We start from the raw sequence: 17613 nt of genomic DNA on the forward strand, positions 1-17613 counted from the left end.
TTCCATATAACAATACCGTTTTATGCTATCAGTTCTGTTGTACTGTACGTAATACGTGAGATGGGAGCATATGAATGTTAATTGCATCAAGACGATAGGGGCAATAAAACTGTGTTGTTAACATGTTCCGGTCGTTGAGTGCTCGCCCGGCGGACAGTAAGGAATTCACGCCCACAACCATCTCAGCCATACGCAGGCTGACAAAACCACACACACAAAAAAAGAAAAAAAGGCTGACAAACCACGGAAAAAAAGCGCCGTCATTTACTCGATAGAGCGGATTTTCTCTAGACGGAGCTGATTTTGTTAAACTGATGAGTTATACATGTAACAAAAGCTTTGTACATTCATATATATCAGGAGTAGATAATAGGGAATTCCCTATTATCTACTCCTGATATATATGCATTGTTACTACGCTTATATTCCCTGCTATTTGGTTTATATATGAATTTATGAAAATATGATCAACATCACGATAAAATACTTGGGTGACCAGGTACATGTACTACTCTTATAAATGATGATATTAATTGTGCTTGCTGTTGAACATATATGCTCAGTGAGTATGAACTTTTGCTTTCGATTCTTGGAATCTCAAAATTTGACGGGACCAGAAAAAAAGCCCCGTGGTCACTGGAGACGGGGCCGTTTACGTGGCTTGGGCCGATCGACCCTGTGAAAAAGCGAAGCCTGTGGCCATAAGTATGCACCAACACTTGCTCTGTTTTTAGGCCCGGACAACTGAACCATGAATCATTGACCAAGTATCGTGAAATTATTAATTTAATGAATCAAAAGCATAAACCGCTCCTGCCTCAACTGCGTGACATGTTTTGAAGGATGTTAACGCCGTTTCCGCGGTACAGTGAATGGATGAGATTATATATAGAGATACACATCTCACAGAATAGAATATTTTACATTAGATAAGAATGTAAACACACACCTCTCAAAACCAATACGGGTGACAGCCGGTAGCAGATACGGCCACATGTATACCGCATAATCGGAATTCCACGACCAACACACACATACACGCACGCACGCACGCACGCACGCACGCACGCACGCACGCACGCACGCACACACACGCACGCACGCACGCACACACACACACGCACATACACACGAGTATGCGCGTATACTCTCTGTACATGTTCCAGCGTTTACGAGCTCAACACTCAGGCCAGCTAACAGACCTATTTTTTTCATTGACGCGTATTTTCTCGGACGGCATCTATATTTATACAGGGGGGGGGGATTTTATTTTCGTCTGAATTCGCGCGCGCAAGGGGGGAATCATGAACACCGTACGGACGGACGTGCAGACGCACGTATTCGCGTTTTGTCGCGCAAGGCTGTCTGCTACAGCGTCGTCCTAACTGTACACGATCAAGCTAATGTTCAACAAGCTCCCAGCACCCTAACCCACACCCCTCCCACCCAGACACACACACGCGCACACACAGCTCTAGAAATCGATCCCCAGCACAGCTACTGCAGCTATAGCACAGCTCCTAGCAGCAGCAGCCTGCTGCCTATAAACTGCCGAATGTAGGACTATTGATGAAATTTCTAGGACTCGCGTGATTTCAAGAAAAATGTATCATATCAGCATTGGCTCCAGCTCTAGAACTATAGCACTTCGCTCTGCAACAGGCACAGGCACTGGCACAGACACATGCACAGGCACCTGTGGCAGGGCGAAGGGCTATAGTTCTAGAGCTACATTGGCAGCCTCCAGCCGGCATTACGTGGAACATCATGACAGCTTTTTATAGCTTTTAGGGAGCTCGATGTACGGTACATTATCAGTGGTGGTGCCATTACATCCAGCTTATAGGCATCCCATCCGATATCATATATGCAATGATGCATATCTATCATCCGATAAAAGCAAAGGGAATACCACGAACCAAATGTCGGGGGGTTTGTACTTCGACAATGACATTGAGCGTACCGGTAGTTGATTTTTCACCGAGGACCGTTCCTGGGGCAGTTTTCTGCGTGACAACTAGGTCACCGCGTGCTGGTGCAAAACCACTCATCTATGGTTATCCCGCAACAGCTGCCACGAACACCACAACAAAGACCTGGGGACAGGTTATATAGTTTGGTAAAAATCTGCTGGTAGCATTTACAGTAGATGTACGTTTACTGGTTTAGAGGGGAACACCCATTCAGAGCCGGTTTAACTTTTATCCTGAGTCTGTGGATCTGGAGGTTCAGTGGGTAAACATGCACCCTCGATGTTCGATGAAAAGGGGTAGAGTATCATGCCATATGCCACCTTGTAATGTCTTTTTATTTGCCGTGTAATTTTGGGTAACCATGCATGAATACCCTGACTTAATTCATAAACGTATGTATTCGGATTTGTTTGAGGATGTCTGCCAATACCATATGCATAAACAAATAATTGTGAGAGCAATTAGGTAACTGTTGATATCAGCTATCATATATAGCAACTTTGCCAATCACTGTGGCAGTATCAATATTTATACTATATAACATTCACTTCGCCATTCCTATCAAAACCTTCATAGTGAAATAAAATGCAGCACTTTTGATATATCAAATGTCCTGATCTTATAAGGCCACCCTTAAAAAATCGTTTGTTTCCCTTTTACCTACTCGCCTCTCAGGGTACCGAGTAGGTAGGTAGGTGAAAAATCTTTTTTATTTTGTTTTGACAAGATGTGTGTATGTATATTGTATATTCTGTTTTGTGTATATGTTTTTGCAGACCGAATTTGATTTTTTTTTTGGCAAAACAAAATAATTTTTGTTTTGTTTTAATCGGCCAATAAAATGTGTCGAGTAGCGGCTTTTTGGCGAGCCGGTCGGTAAAGGGGAAACAAGCAATATTTTATCTTAGGCCCGATCTTAGGATATCTCCTGATATATCCTTTCTAGGCTGTTCTGTTCTTCTATTTACATAAGTTTTGTTACTTCCACGTATTGGCATTTGACATGTGCTCATACACGTCACATGCACTCAACGCAGCTATCGCTTTCAGTTTTCAGTTTATCTATGTATGTACTATTTACCTGATTAATCTGATTCTACCCCTCACCTGTAGGTTTGGAGTGGATCGAAGGGTAGGAAGACTACTGTCTTGTATAAACCCCCATCTTTACATATTCATCCACACGGCTTTTGAACGAGTTAATTGATTTAGCTTGTACTGCTTCTTCTGACAGGTTATTCCAGTGATTTATTACTCTAAAACTGAAAAAATGTTTCCTTAACTCTAGTCGTGCACGCGGAGTGAACAATTTGAGGCTATGCATGGCCACGAGTACTGTTGTATTCCGATCTTGTAAAGAATTTTGTAGGGTCAACTTCGTAGGGCAACTTCGTAGCCATTCATTATAGTTTGAAAGTTTCAATGAGGTCTCATCTTAGTCTTCTCTGTTCCTGTTCCAGTGTTATAAGTCCTATAGTTTCTCTAGTCTTTGTTCATAGGAAAAATTACGAATTTCTGGAATCATATGCGACATCCTTCTTTGCACCTTTTCCAGTAACACTATATCTTTCTGCAAATAAGGATTCCAAGATTGGACAGCATATTCAAGGTGAAGTCTAACCAGTGATTTGTAAAGCTGAAGGATGATTTTTTTGTCTTTATATTTATATTTTTTTATTTGTTTTTGTCCCAGTATTTTGTTCGCTTTACTGGCTATGTACTATGTACTATATCAGGAGTCTATCAATACTCAATATGTACTATGTGCACATACCGGTATACCGGCCTACACGTTGTTATTCAAACATCACGAACCACGTTAATTGCTCAAGGAAAATGTCGAATCATACTTAGATAGACCGATATGAATCATCGATCAATGTATCTATCGAATATCAAATGACCGCGTAGGGCCTATTCTCGCAGTCTAGTAAACCTAACACAAACAACACTGAACATGCTAACTTACAACACAATATGTCAATAATATGCAAATAAATTGTTTGCACTGCCATTGATCACGACCGCTATCTAAATATTAAGTGACCGAAGTAACAACCCGGCAGGAAACACGATAGTTTGCCTATTACTTGTGCAAGTTATGAGTTTCATTGCATGGCGTAAATATTAACACTAACAGGCATACGTCTGAGGGAACCGCCCTAGTGTGCTGTTGTTGTTGTAAAAGTTGACGAATAACTCGGTTGCTTCCAGTTTACTCACCTCCCCAGATTCCTATGCTCAACTGAGAGCTGTCCAAGTTCTCGACATAATCTCCGAGGAATCGGTTAAGTAAGTCTGCGACTAAAGACTCGAAAACCATATTGTAACTCTGCGAAAAGCTCTCACGCCGGTGTTCTCATATCTATCACACGCCGTGGATAGCAGCAGGGCCTTGCAGCAGGGTGCAGCTCCAGTAATGCAATGACGCCGCAATCTTCGATCGCTTTGCAACGCCTTCTCTCCCTGCTCGTGTCTAGATGGGAGCCGACTTGGTTAGTGCAGACATTTACGGCATGGGAAATAAAAGATATATGCCAATCTAAAAGCCGGTCTACGCATGATATCTCGCGAGAATACAGTAAACTCATCGCTGTCATGTTAGACTGGCTCATTGTCTCTTTCCCAGCTTATATTAGCACAAGAAAAGCACAAAGAGTCCCTCTACAGACAAACCGAGCCAATCTCCAAAATAGTATCAGTGCGAGCATGGCTGATATACAGTCGGATAACGTGAAAGTTCTTGAAATTTTTGATGCTGCAGCTAAATTGCAGCATGCCATTGAAAGAAGTGACGACCCTACAAATTCACGCGAGTACCAGGTATGTTTATGGCATCATAAGATTAACATTACTAAATGCAAACATATGATTGCCAAATTAATGCAGTAAAATTGAGAAAAAATTCCTTTTTTGGAATGTTGTTGTTTTCGCATTGTCAGTGATTCATTAAAATGTCAATCAATCTAATGTCGGAATAAATTAGACCAGGCAGTGATATATACCACTACCACTACCAGGCGGAATATTGATTATTGGTATAATCTTTGTTGGTATTATGATTATTATCATGATCATGAACATGATTATGATAGTGCGTACTATAACGATGTAGGCCCTACATCATCATCATGTACAAATTACAATCACTGAATCGGTACATTGTGATTGTTATTGATGTATAAATTTGTATTATGATTATTTTATGTACTATTATGTATTACTATTATGATTTACATGCTTTTCAACTTTAAGGTGCACATATAAGGGATAGCATGCGTGTGCTCCACTGCACCCCGGGGTATGATAAGGAAATCAATCCATATACCGGTAGCCGGAAAAATATTAAAAAGTGATGACCACAGCCGGCCGATATAAAAACGTACGTTGTACCGTAGAGTTTGGACGCTCGCCCGAAACTGGACGCTCCTAAGTGCGCATGCGCGCAGGCGCCTCTTGTTTTGCAAGGGTGCATGCGCAGCATGCGCAGCATGCGCAGTAGTCATCTGCGCATCTCGCCCATCGAAAACTGTCGCAATAAACAAACATGGCGGCCAACCCGGTCACTCAGGGAAACATTTGATTGAAACAATTTGCAATGTAGTAAGTTAGTAAGACTGTGTTATGTGTGTCAGGTTACAAGGCGAAGCAAAAAGAAAGCAAAAGAGCATGGCTACTATTTCCTATGGCCCTGCAAAACATGCAAGATTCAAACAAAAAGAAAACAAGAGAAAAACAAAAGAGCATGCGCGCATGCGCACTTAGGATCGTCCAGTTTTGGGCGAGCGTCTAAACTCTACGGGACAACGTGTCAAAACCAAATCATTCGTGTGCAGCCATGTGATATGAAACTTGAAAGCATTTTTCAAAAGTTGCTTTGCTTAATTATATCTCTTTACATTTTTACAGGAGAAGCTCAAGAAATGTGTTCACATGTTGGAAGATGTCACAATGATGGTGTCACACTTAGGTGTGTTTAGCTCTAACGAGGCTGTGGAAGAAGTAGGCACGAATGATTTGAGGTAGATTTACAAGATAACAATACTTAAGCTATTAATTAGCCTATATAGATAATGATTTACTACAGATGCTGTTCTCGGAACAATTGCAAATTAAAACTAGACGGAGTGCACTCACGGAGTGCATACTTCCGCCAGCGACATACGCCATACGCCATACGACTCACGAACACACGAATAACCCACGATACACGCCAGCGTACTGACATGTACACGCTCCCATGTAACATGTATGTGTTACGAGCTGGCTCGCTGGGCTCGGTGGCTTGCTGACTCGCTGGCTCGCTGGGTGATAAATCATTTAACTGTCTATCGTTTCGATAGCTTTTTAAGCTCATTTAACACTTGCACGCACGCTCCTACCTGCGTGACCATCTTCTCCGCAAAGGAATCCTGCTTCTCGTCCTTCGGCTTGTCCTTGTCCATCTCTCGCAGTCGTGTGTCCTCGATCGCCTGCAGCTGCTTCTGCTTGGCATCCCAGGCATTCTTCTCCTCCTTTTCAGCATTGTATGGCACACCTGCAATAAGAGAAACGTAAGAATGTGAGTGCGTCTTGCGATATATACATATATATATATATCAATATGGGTATCAACTACCATAGTGTTAACTGTCCACACAATGTGATGAATCTTCATAAAATAACCCAGGTTGTTTTACAGCTTCTCTTCAGGTTGTTTCAGAAGGTACCAAGGAGTTTTGCAATGATTGTACTCTTTCGTATAGATCTCTGTACGAGCAATATAACTTTTTCTCAAGTACCTACCAGATGGAACTTTCATTGGCTGAAAAAACTTTTTTTATAGATCTGTTTATTTTCTCATTTAAATTGCATAATACTTAGTATAAAATTAAAAAAATAAAATACCAACATTTATTCTTGTAATAATAGCAGGACTCTATTAATATCAATCAATCCAAATTAATATCAATATCAATATTGATAGACTTCTGATAATAGTCAATTATTATGCAGTTCTCTAAAATAATTATAAACTACTTACTTATGAAAACATTTCACTTAGTAATCCCTTTCATCTGGGAATCACAACAAAAAAACTAAAAAAAACTTTGAACAATAAAGCTAAGAGGAAACACCCCATCCTAGTTTATTTATTTAATCTAATAATAGGCACATGAAATGGAGGACAGATGATGAATCTTTAGAACCGCGTATGCACGGCTGGGATGCGGGGGATGACTAGTAAAAGTGCATAGTGTGACACACCTAATTACTTTGCCACATCTAGAAAAAAAAAATCAATGACGGAGTCTGCACGCAGGCCGGATTAAACTGTAATCCGCAATTCCGGTGCTAGCCTTCAAAAAAACCGGCGCCGAATCGTTGCGCGGCGGTATCGTCTGCACACAGACGAAGCCAGCCTGCCGGTGGCTGAGCCGAATGCGAATGTGAAGGAAGAGTGGAGCAGAATTAATAATGGCCTGTCTGCTGCTGCCAGCTACAGCACCATGGCGGGCACCACTCAAGATTCCACAGCGCAAATGGGCGGCTGCTGCTGCTGCTGCTGCTGCTGCTGCTGCTGCTACTGCTGCTGCTGCTGCTGCTGCTGCTGCTGCTGCTGCTGACGTTTTGGCTGCTACTGTTTCTGTTGCTGGCTACTGCTGTTGCTGCTCGCTTCATGCTGCTGCTTCTGGCTGCTGCTGGCTGCTGGCTACTGCTGTTGCTGTTGGCTTGCTGCTGCTATTCTGTGCTGCTACTGCTGGCTGCTGGCTGGCTGCATACTGTTATTGGCTACTGTTCCTGTTGCGGCTACTGCTGGCAGCTGCTGCTGCTGCTGGCTGGCTGCTGCTGCTACTGTTGCTGGGCTGGGCTGCTGCTACTACTGGCTGCTGCTTATTGTTGCTTGCTGCTAGTGCTGCTGCTGGGCTGCTGCTTCTTCGGCTGCGGCTGCTGGCTGCTGCTAGCTGGCTGCTGCTGATGGCTAGTGATGTGCTTCTGCTGCTGCTGCTCCTGCTGATGATGAATGATGCTAGTGATGGTGCTTCTGCTGCTACTTATGCTGCTGCTGCGGCTGCACCACAATCTAAAATGTCTACTGCACACCCCTGATCTACGCTTGATCACGAAGTGCCAATGTTGCATTCACATAAGTGAGTCATCCAAGTAACAGTTAACACAGCTAAAACAAATTGCCCCTCACAGGGATTAGGGCATGCGACTACTGTACCAGTAGTCTGCAACGCATGCTATTTGCAAAGCTGAAAACAACAACACCGGCAAACGCCGGAGGCGGCACCAGACAATATCCATTAATTTCATCATTCATAGTCATTCCCATTCACGCGAAATGATCAGAGATGGTTATCATGCAATGCCACTACTCATGCGCACTTCCCGCGAAACCGCACCGCCCGCCCCCCCGCCTGGCTCACCTTTGTTCGGCGTGACGAGTATGGACAGGCCCTCGATGTTCGCGATGACAGGCTCTGTGTAGAGATTCTTCCACGGAATCTTCAGCGTCAGCTTCCCCAGGCTTCCCGCGAACAGCTTCACGGGGAGGTCGAGGTCGTCGAGGGCCGAGCCCTTCAGGAATAGGTTCTCCAGCACGACATCACCTGCGAAGAATATATGATGAAGAAAATGCGGAAACCCTTCCAGTGCGAACAAAACACAAAATTATTACAAGTCTGTACACAAGAAAGCATATATATATATATATGATTATGTACATGTGCAGGCCGAAGTAGAAAGTAAGGTCATGGAGGGAGTATAGCAGGTTAGGAGGTTCGTTTAGCCAGCAGCACTACTAACCCTTTCAACGCGAGAATCTCCGCATGAGCCGGATAGGTCATATAATTATAAGACATAACGAAAAAGCTTTTTTTTACTCGATATTGTATTAGATGGCACGCGAATTTATGACGCGTAGTGCTCATATGCCAGATATGAACTTACCAGATGCGTTAAAATGCATTAATAATCTACTATTCTCTTCAGAGTGCTTCAGACAATGAATTACTGAAATCTCTTCAGGGCACCAAAAGGTGACGTGGTTTAAGGCTGTTCTTAGTATGCAAAGATTATCGTGAGATTGTATAAGCTGGACATCCGAAGAAAAATTGGTTCATAGTGGTAATATCGTGGAAGTAGGTATAACGTATAAGACATACCGACGAAGTGAATTCCATCAACGAGAAACCAGATCCGTAGTTCAGTTATCAGCACAAGCGCAAAAGTAGCAGAATGAATAACCTTCAATATCGATCTGCTATTCTTCATTATGCAGGTGTGTCGCGGTTCTTCGCTCTTTGAATCCCTTCGACAGCGCAAATCCCCTAAAAACTCACTAGTGACCCAACCTCTAGTTTCTACAGAGGTGTCTGAGCTAGGTCTATGAAGAGTCAAAGAGAGTGAAATAGGCCTTGAGACACTATTACAATTGGCTTAATGGTGTCGCAGTTGAGCGACGGTCATAACACATTCGGGGGCTAACGTTTAAAAATCAGAATACGTCGGGGCTCTGAAGTGGAAATCATCGACCTATAAGAATTCCGCGTGAGAATTGGAGTGTCTCAGCACTATGATAAAAGGGATAGATGATATGCGTATATCGGCGGCATCGAACGTCAAACTTTTGAGTCGTCGGACTAGTAAGTAGAGCATTAACTGCTATGCGGATAACAACCAACGAAGAGATATCTATTAAGTGATTCTTATAGCTGGTTCGTTTCGTGAAGGGTTCTTGACTTAATAGGTACGTGCAATGGGCATGATGGAATGTTATTGGCGATCAAGATTCGATAGGGGTCATATTGCACTGGATACAGAGCCTTCGGTTATGGTTACTTTGATCGTCTTGGTACGCGTGGCGTGAGGTTTGTGTGAGGACGTGGTACCTGCTCGCGCCGTCGCGGACTAGAGTTTATTAGGTGAATTCACCGATGGTGCCCACAACGCATCTCAAGCATACGCAGGCTTGACAAACCCACACACACAAAAAAGAATATCGAAAGAGTAGCTTGATCATTTACCACTGGAGACCATAATAGATGCGGCTGGTTCTATATTTACGTCGACTGTGATGAACGCGGATTTCTCTAGAGCGGAGGCTTTGAAATTCTTGTTAACTGCATGAGTTTGATACATGTAACAAAAAGCTTTGTACAATTCATAAAATATATCAGTCGTAAGAGGTAGATAATATATTTCCGGTGTGAATTCTATTTTACTGCCTCGATATCATATGCATTGTTATACGCTTATATTCGCTGCTTTGGATTTATATATGAAGTTTTATGAAAATATGATCAACATCACGAAAGAATAATTGGGTGAGCAGGTACATGTACTATCTTTATAATGATGATATTATTGTGTTGCTGTTGAACATATCTGTATGGCTCAGTGAGTCTGCACTTTGCTTTCGATTCTTGGAAATCTCAAAATGTTGACGGGAACGGGAGAAAAAGCCCCGTGGTCCACTGAGACGGGGCCGTTTACGGTGGCTTGGGCGGCGATCGACCCTGTGAAAAAGCGAAGCCTGGGGCCATAAGTATGGCCAGCCAACATCCTGTTAGTGTCTCTGTTTTTCAAAAATTCTTGACCGTCGTAGTTTTTTTTGCAATGGGGCCGGCACTAGAAGCTGAAAGGCGACTGAATACATTCGACTCAGGTATCGTGATAATTATAATGTAATTTTAACTGAATAAAGCATAAACGTCCCGCTCACTTCGTGACATGTTTTGAAAGGATGTTAACGTCCGTTTCGCGCGGTACAGTGAATGGATGAATTAGATATATAGCGAATACACACTCTCACAGCAACTAGTAATATTTTAACATTAAGCCCGCCGCGTCACGCGCAGCGCGAGTGGAGTATATTTCAGCTCAAGTATAAATGACGGGCACGAGTCAAAATTAAAAGTGCAACGAAAATGCCGCGCGCAGCACGTGAGTTCCAAGATGATGCATGCGTCATGTTGACTTGAGTAAAATCACTCACCGTGTGCGCCGGGGCTTTCGATAAGAATGTAAACACGTACACTTCTTCAAGGACGCAATATCCGGTGACAGCTGCGTACAGATACGCCAGCATGTATACCGGCGATAAGTCGGGAATTCCACGACCAACACACACATACAGACGGCACAGCACGGCACGCACGCACGCACCGCGCTAGCGCAGCGCACGCCCACCGACACACACACGTCACACGAAAACACCGCAGCAACAACACGACGCACACACACAGGCCCAACGCACATAACACACGACGTATGCGGTATACTCTCTGTACAACTTCCAGGCGTTTACGAGCCTCAATCATCTCAGGCAGCTGAAATTATAATTAACAGAAGCCGTATTTTTCATTTGAGCGGTATTTTCTCGGACGCACTATATTTATAGCAGGGGGGGGATTTTATTTTAGTCTGAACATTCGCGCGCGCGGGGGGGAGATCATGGAAAGCACCGTTTAACGAAGGGACGTGGCAGACGCATGTATTCGGTTTTGTCGCGCAACGGTAACGCTTTGTCTGTCTTGGGATCTCGCGCACGTCCTATGATGTAAGCCCGATCAGCATAATGTTCAACAAGCTGCCCAGCACCCTACCCACACCCTGCCACGCCAGACACACAGAAAAAAAGACCGCGCACACACAGACTCTGAAATGAATCCGGCAGCACAGCTCAGTGCAGCTATAGCACAGGCTGCCGTAGGCAGCGCGCAGGCCTCTAGCCTTTATAAACAGGCGAATGTATGAATCTATTGATTGAATTTCTAGACATTCGCGTTGATTCAAAGAAAAAATGTATCATAAAGCATCTGGCTCCAGCTATAGAACTAAGCACTGATCGCTCTGCAAGCAGGCACGGCACCTGTGGCAGAGCGAAGGGCTATAGTTCTATGACTCTGAGAGCTACATTGGCAGCCTCGCAGCCGGCATTACGTGGAAACATCGTGACAAGCCTTTTACTATGGCTTTTGAGTGAGAGCTCGATTGTTACGTGTATCATTTGATCATAAATGAGTGGTGGTACGACCGATTAGATCCAGCTTATAGGCTTCTCCTTTCGAGCGATATCATTATATCGGACACGATGCATATCTATGCATCGCCGAATAAATTAGATAGGTAGCTACCATGAACAGCAAATGGTGCGCGGGGGTTGTACTTCGACAAGTGAATTGAGCGTACGGTAAGTTTGAGTTTTCGCACGCGTTCCACGGACGTTCTGGGGCAGTGTTTTGTCTGGGCGTACAACTGTAGGTCACCGCGTGTTGCTTGTGTGTGTAAAGAGAGAAGATCGCCACTCATTTTTTCTAAATAGGGTTATGCCGGCTACGGCAACAGCTGTTGGGCAGCGATCAACTACAACTAATAGACAGGGCAATAGAGAGCAAGCGCAGGGTTAATTTTATGATAGATTCGTATATGGTGATAATGGTATCTGCACTGGGTAGTCATATTCTCAGTAGAGTACGTTTTACTGTAGATTAGAAAGGGATAATTATGCTACCCGCACTCACTATATCTGCAAGCGCGCCTTTTACACTTATTATGCCTGAATACGTCGTCGTTGGATATCTGCATGAGTGTTTGTGCAGTTGGGTAATACCATGTGCCGCGACAGCGGCTCGCTCGTCTCGGACCATAGACGATAAGTGTGTAAGTGTAGGTACAATTGCTCATCATATCCACCTTGTAATGTCTTTTTACTTTGAGTGTAGCCGGTGGAACTTTTGGTAACCATGCATGAATACCGCTGACTGGTGATATTGATTAACGTTATGATATTCGTATATTGATGTTTGACTAGATGTCTTGTCCAATACCAATCATTGCAATAAACAATATAATTGTGAGAGCAATTAGGTTATACTGTTGTACTGATCAGCTAATTCAAAGTATAGCAACTTTGCGCAATCACTGTGCAGTATCAATAGTTATACTATATAACATTCACTCCGCCATTGCCTGATCAAAACCTTCATAGTGAAATAAACTGCAGCACTTTTGATAATATCAAATGTCCGTGATCTTATTGAGGCTAAACAGCCTTTAAGAAAAATCGTTGTGTGTCCCTTTTACTCCTGCTGGACTCGGCCTGTCTTCTCCAGTTGCGCAAGAGTGAGGAATTGAGCTGTAGGTTGAAAAGCTCTTATTTTTATTTTGTGTTCTTGAGTCATACAGAGTCTGTGAATGTATAGCAGATATTTATAAGTGTACATGTGTTGTGTGTGATTAGTGTTATTATAGTAAGAGAGACTTAGAAGTGCATGTGTGTGCATGGGTATATTATATTTGGCAAAACAAAATAATTTTTGTGTTTTTGTGTTTAATCGATGCTGTCACAAGTAAATATGTGGTCTGAGTAGCTCGTTGTGTGATATGGTCGATCGGCTCGGCTGTAAATGGTGTAAAGCAAGCAATATTATTATGTTTTAGTGCTCATCTGGATTTATGAGTATAGAGTCTCCATAGATCATAATTGTTATGACTCATCTTCTATATAGTACTGTTTGTTCTTCTATTGTACATATTTTGTGTCGCTTCCAACGTACGTTGCAAACTTTGACATCGTCTTCTAAAGCAGCAAGTCAACACATGCATTTCGCACGTCAGGCAACATATTCGTTTTATAGTTTTCAGTTTTCACTATCACTTGTAGATAGTTACATAATTACTGATGTTCACATCATTATCTCACGCTATCCTCATCCTGATTAGGTGTTTGTGTAGTGGAGATCGAAGGGATTAGGAAGACTAACGTGTCTTGATATAAACGCGCCGCAAGTCCGTTACGACTAGCCACACGGCTTATATGATACAGTGTTTTAGATGTGATTTAGCTTGTATACTGGTTGTCTGACAAGTATTCAGGTGCTTTATTGAGGTCTGAAAACTTAATAAATGTTTGGTAGCTCTAGTCAGTTCCTACGTGAGCAGTGAACAATATTGAGGCTAGGCACATGGCTAAACGGAGTATTTGTTATAGTATTCTGAATGTCATTGTAATGCGAAAATTTTAGTTTGTAAACAATGGTCAAAAAAGAGCATTTATTGATCGTGAGGAGAGACAACTTTTCAGTAGCGCAGCCATGTATTCATCGGATCTATTGTATGTAAATATCGAAAGATCTTGCAGGTTATATCTTACCAATAATATATGATGTATGTCTATTTACATCTATTATGTTCATTTCTTGTTAATAACAATACGTATCTGGCGACAAGTAGTGTTGATACAAAGAGTCGGAAATATATAGTATTATATTTACTTAGCTTATAAGTATCTTTGTATATACATATATGAGGTAAAAATTGACGAATGATCGTGGAGAATGAACATGATGGGAGACAATACAGAGTATTGATGAGGCGGCCGTAGTTTGCCGGCAGTAAGACGAGCAATAGACTGATACGTTTCTGTGGCTAAATGAAGGCGAAATTGCGCGAGAGAGAGAGAAAGAGAATATGAAGAATCGAAAATAAGTCACTATGTTCAAGGTGGACAATGATGTATGACTATCAGCAGATAAGAGCTGATTGTTCTGGCATAAGTTTCTTGGATTATACGGGTTTCTTGGACGTAACTCCAATTATTTCGCAATAACATCTATGAATTAATTGATGGATTTTTTCTTTTTCCGTTTATATATTTCAATTTACCATTGTCACACTGTGCATCCGATCGTCTGGTCATTAGTTCGAGTTTGGGGGCCGCTCGCGTGTCGATTCGTGATTACTAATAATTAGACTATGGACAAGTTAAAACCATTGAGAACGTTGCAAATCGACCTTTAAAGCCCGGGTGGCGTGAGAATGCGTCTGTGATTGTGTTGTACTATGATGGAACTATGGCATTTATACAGTCGCTCTTGGACTTAACATCACAACCACTCTGAGGGGGTCGCGAGTCAATCTTGCCTAGGTATGCTTTGCTTTTTTATTTTTAATTCTCCGATAAAATTTTCACCTGGGCAGGGATTGCTACTAGAAACTAATTGCTTGGGATGATAGACTTACTCGGCTAGATATTATGGTAGAAATTGCAGACAGTACATTGCTGGTTTTAGCGGTAACAGAACAGATTTTCATTATAGAGATCAAGCTGTAAGACATGTGGCTGATGATACCTGCTTACATGAGTACAAGTCTATAAGAAGAACAATGGATCGAGTATTATGTTGATCTGGTTCTAAGCTGATGGCAGTGCGCCCCTGGACTTGATGTTGCCTCGTATGTACGGATACTTGTGCATAGGACGGCGGCGGCTCAGTCAACAAGTGTCGTGCATTACTCGAATATTAGCTTTACCGCTTGGTCTGACGCATGCTTTCAGGCCAAAAGATAACAAATAAAAATATAAGTATTGATAAACAATATACTTAGATAGGATTAACGCTCAATAAATTTAGTTATACGATTGCTAATTGTCATGATAAGTCGTATCGTAAAGTTATAAATGCTTGGTTCGGCGTAAAAAAAAGTTACCTATTACTGGCGTGATTTACTATCAAGATGATTAAGCGTGTTGGCAACTGATGACAGTCCTATCTTAGAACCTAGTTGAATCTTTAGCTTTAAAACAAGATACTAAGAACAGATGATTTTGATGTGTCCTTGTGACTTTACCTATCAAATTTTCAGTGATTTGTATTAATGGTATTTGTCGTGTACTGTCAGTACTAAGTTTGTATGAGACTTTCTTATGTGCGATAGATAGTACTGAAGATGTACGTCCACGTGTTCAGTCTGATTGAGATCAAATACTAACAGAATATGTCATATGCTTGCCCTATTATCCGGGTTATCTCTCGTACCATATACAGGCAGTATTTTACACAAACAACCCCCCGGGCATGACGCATCCGTGGCTTGGTTATTACGTACATGTTCAAAGACATGAGTACAGAACAGCCAGTGTGATATATGCTCGAGGCAACAAGATTTTCGAATCATACTTAGAATAAGACCGATATGAAATCATCGATCAATGTATCTGATCGACAAATCAAATGAGCCGCGTAGGCTATTCTGTCGGCAGTCCTAGTACGACTTAACACAGAAACACTGAACATGCAACTTTACACCACAATATGTCAATAATATGCAATAAATTGTTTGCACTGCCATTGATCACGACGCGCTATGCTAAATATTAAGTGACGAAGTAACAACCCGGCTCGGAAACACGATAGTTTGGCCTACTATATTCTGTTGCAAGTTATGAGGTTTCATCATTGCAATGGCGTAAATATTAACACCTAACAGGCATACGGTCTGAGGGAACCGCCTAGTGGTACTGTTGTTTATGATGTCAAAGTTGACCGCATAACTCGGTCTTGCTTCCAGTTTACTCACCGTCCGCGAGATTCCTATGTGCAACTGAGATCTGTCCAAGTTTCGACATAATCTCCGAGGAATCGGTTAAGTAAGTCTGGCGAATAAAGACTCGAAAACCATGGCTGTAAGCGCTGCGAAAAGCTCTCCAACACGCGGTAGTTGCTCAATCATCTATCAACAGCGCGCGTGGATAGCAGCGAGGGGCCCTTGCATGGCAGGGTGCAGCTCGCAGTAATAGGCATGACGCGAATCTTCGATCGCTTTTGCAAACGTATCTCTCCCTGCTCGTGTCTAGATGGAGCGACTTGGTGTTGGCAGACATTTACGGCATGGAAATAAAAATTACTGCATCTATAAAAGCGGTGTCGCATGATATTCGCGAGAATACAGTAAACTCACGCTGTCATGTTGACTGCTCATTGTCTCTTTCCCAGCTTATATTAGCAAGAAAGCACAAAGAGTCCGCTCTACAGAGCAAACCGAGCCAAATTCCAATAGTATCAGTGGAGCTGGCTGATATAGCAAGTCGGATACACGTGAAAGTTCTTGAAATTCTTTGATGCTGCGCTAAATTTGGCGGCATGCCATTGAAAGAAAGTGACTCCCGCTACATTGCAGCAGTAGGCAGGTATCATTTATGGGCATCATAAGATTAACATTACTAAATGCAAACATATATGATGCAAGTTTAAGTTAATGCGCACATGTGGACCAGCCTCGTAAAACACAACAATTTCGCTTGAGTCTCTCTTTACTGGAATGGACTATGCTTCAGCTAGCACTATTACACGACGCGGTTTGGGCCAGTGCGATTCCATTAGTAACAACATGCACTGTCTCAAGTTATCACATGACGGCTTGTGGCACTCACGAGCGCCTTGTTACTGCACTGAGTCTAATTGAACAAATTAAACTATGTATAGACTCTGAAATACATTAGACGAGCTGCAATCCCGCCATGGCAGCTGACAACTACTGCAGTGGATTATTTAATTTAAATCAACGACCATCCTTAAAAAATAATATTACACAACCTTTCATAGTAGAGCTGTAGAACTCAGATGTGATTTCATGATTGGTATCAATTTGTTTTAGATACTTCTAGCCGGTAGTATAAAATCGACAATGAAACTGATACATTATGCGTGATTTTTTTATCGACTATGATTATGAATAATATGTGCGATAGTATAAGTTAACGATGTACTATGTACAATGCACTGAATCAGTACATTTGGTGATTGTCTTATATTGGATGTATAATTTGTATTATGATATATTTTATTACTATTCATATGGAGCATGTATT

At 42.3% G+C, this 17613-nt stretch overlaps 2 protein-coding genes across 3 annotated transcripts in view; one reads left to right on the plus strand and one right to left on the minus strand.

Annotated features, from left to right (window-relative positions):
• The window catches only part of LOC106805255 (vacuolar protein sorting-associated protein 13A-like), a 17305-nt gene extending 13009 nt beyond the window's left edge, over positions 1-4296 (minus strand). Inside the window, exons 1-2 of the mRNA XM_014806784.1 lie at positions 4197-4296; positions 3483-3543 (exon numbers count right to left, since the gene is read on the minus strand). Coding sequence (XP_014662270.1) covers positions 3483-3543; positions 4197-4296 — 161 coding nt within the window. The remainder of the gene's footprint in view (positions 1-3482; positions 3544-4196) is intronic.
• A 235-nt stretch (positions 4297-4531) lies between these two features.
• Positions 4532-17613, plus strand: part of LOC106805274 (immunoglobulin-binding protein 1-like) — a 16877-nt gene continuing 3795 nt past the window's right edge. Inside the window, exons 1-2 of one of the 2 annotated variants that reach the window (XM_014806808.1) lie at positions 4532-4796; positions 5883-5995. In XM_014806808.1, the coding sequence (XP_014662294.1) occupies positions 4572-4796; positions 5883-5995 (338 nt within the window). In that variant the 5' untranslated portion in view covers positions 4532-4571. The remainder of the gene's footprint in view (positions 4797-5882; positions 5996-17613) is intronic. The other variant, XM_014806807.1, reaches the window with a different exon arrangement.

Source organism: Priapulus caudatus, unplaced genomic scaffold (assembly GCF_000485595.1).
Source record: "Priapulus caudatus unplaced genomic scaffold, Priapulus_caudatus-5.0.1 Scaffold107, whole genome shotgun sequence".
Lineage (NCBI taxonomy): Eukaryota > Metazoa > Priapulida > Priapulimorpha > Priapulimorphida > Priapulidae > Priapulus > Priapulus caudatus.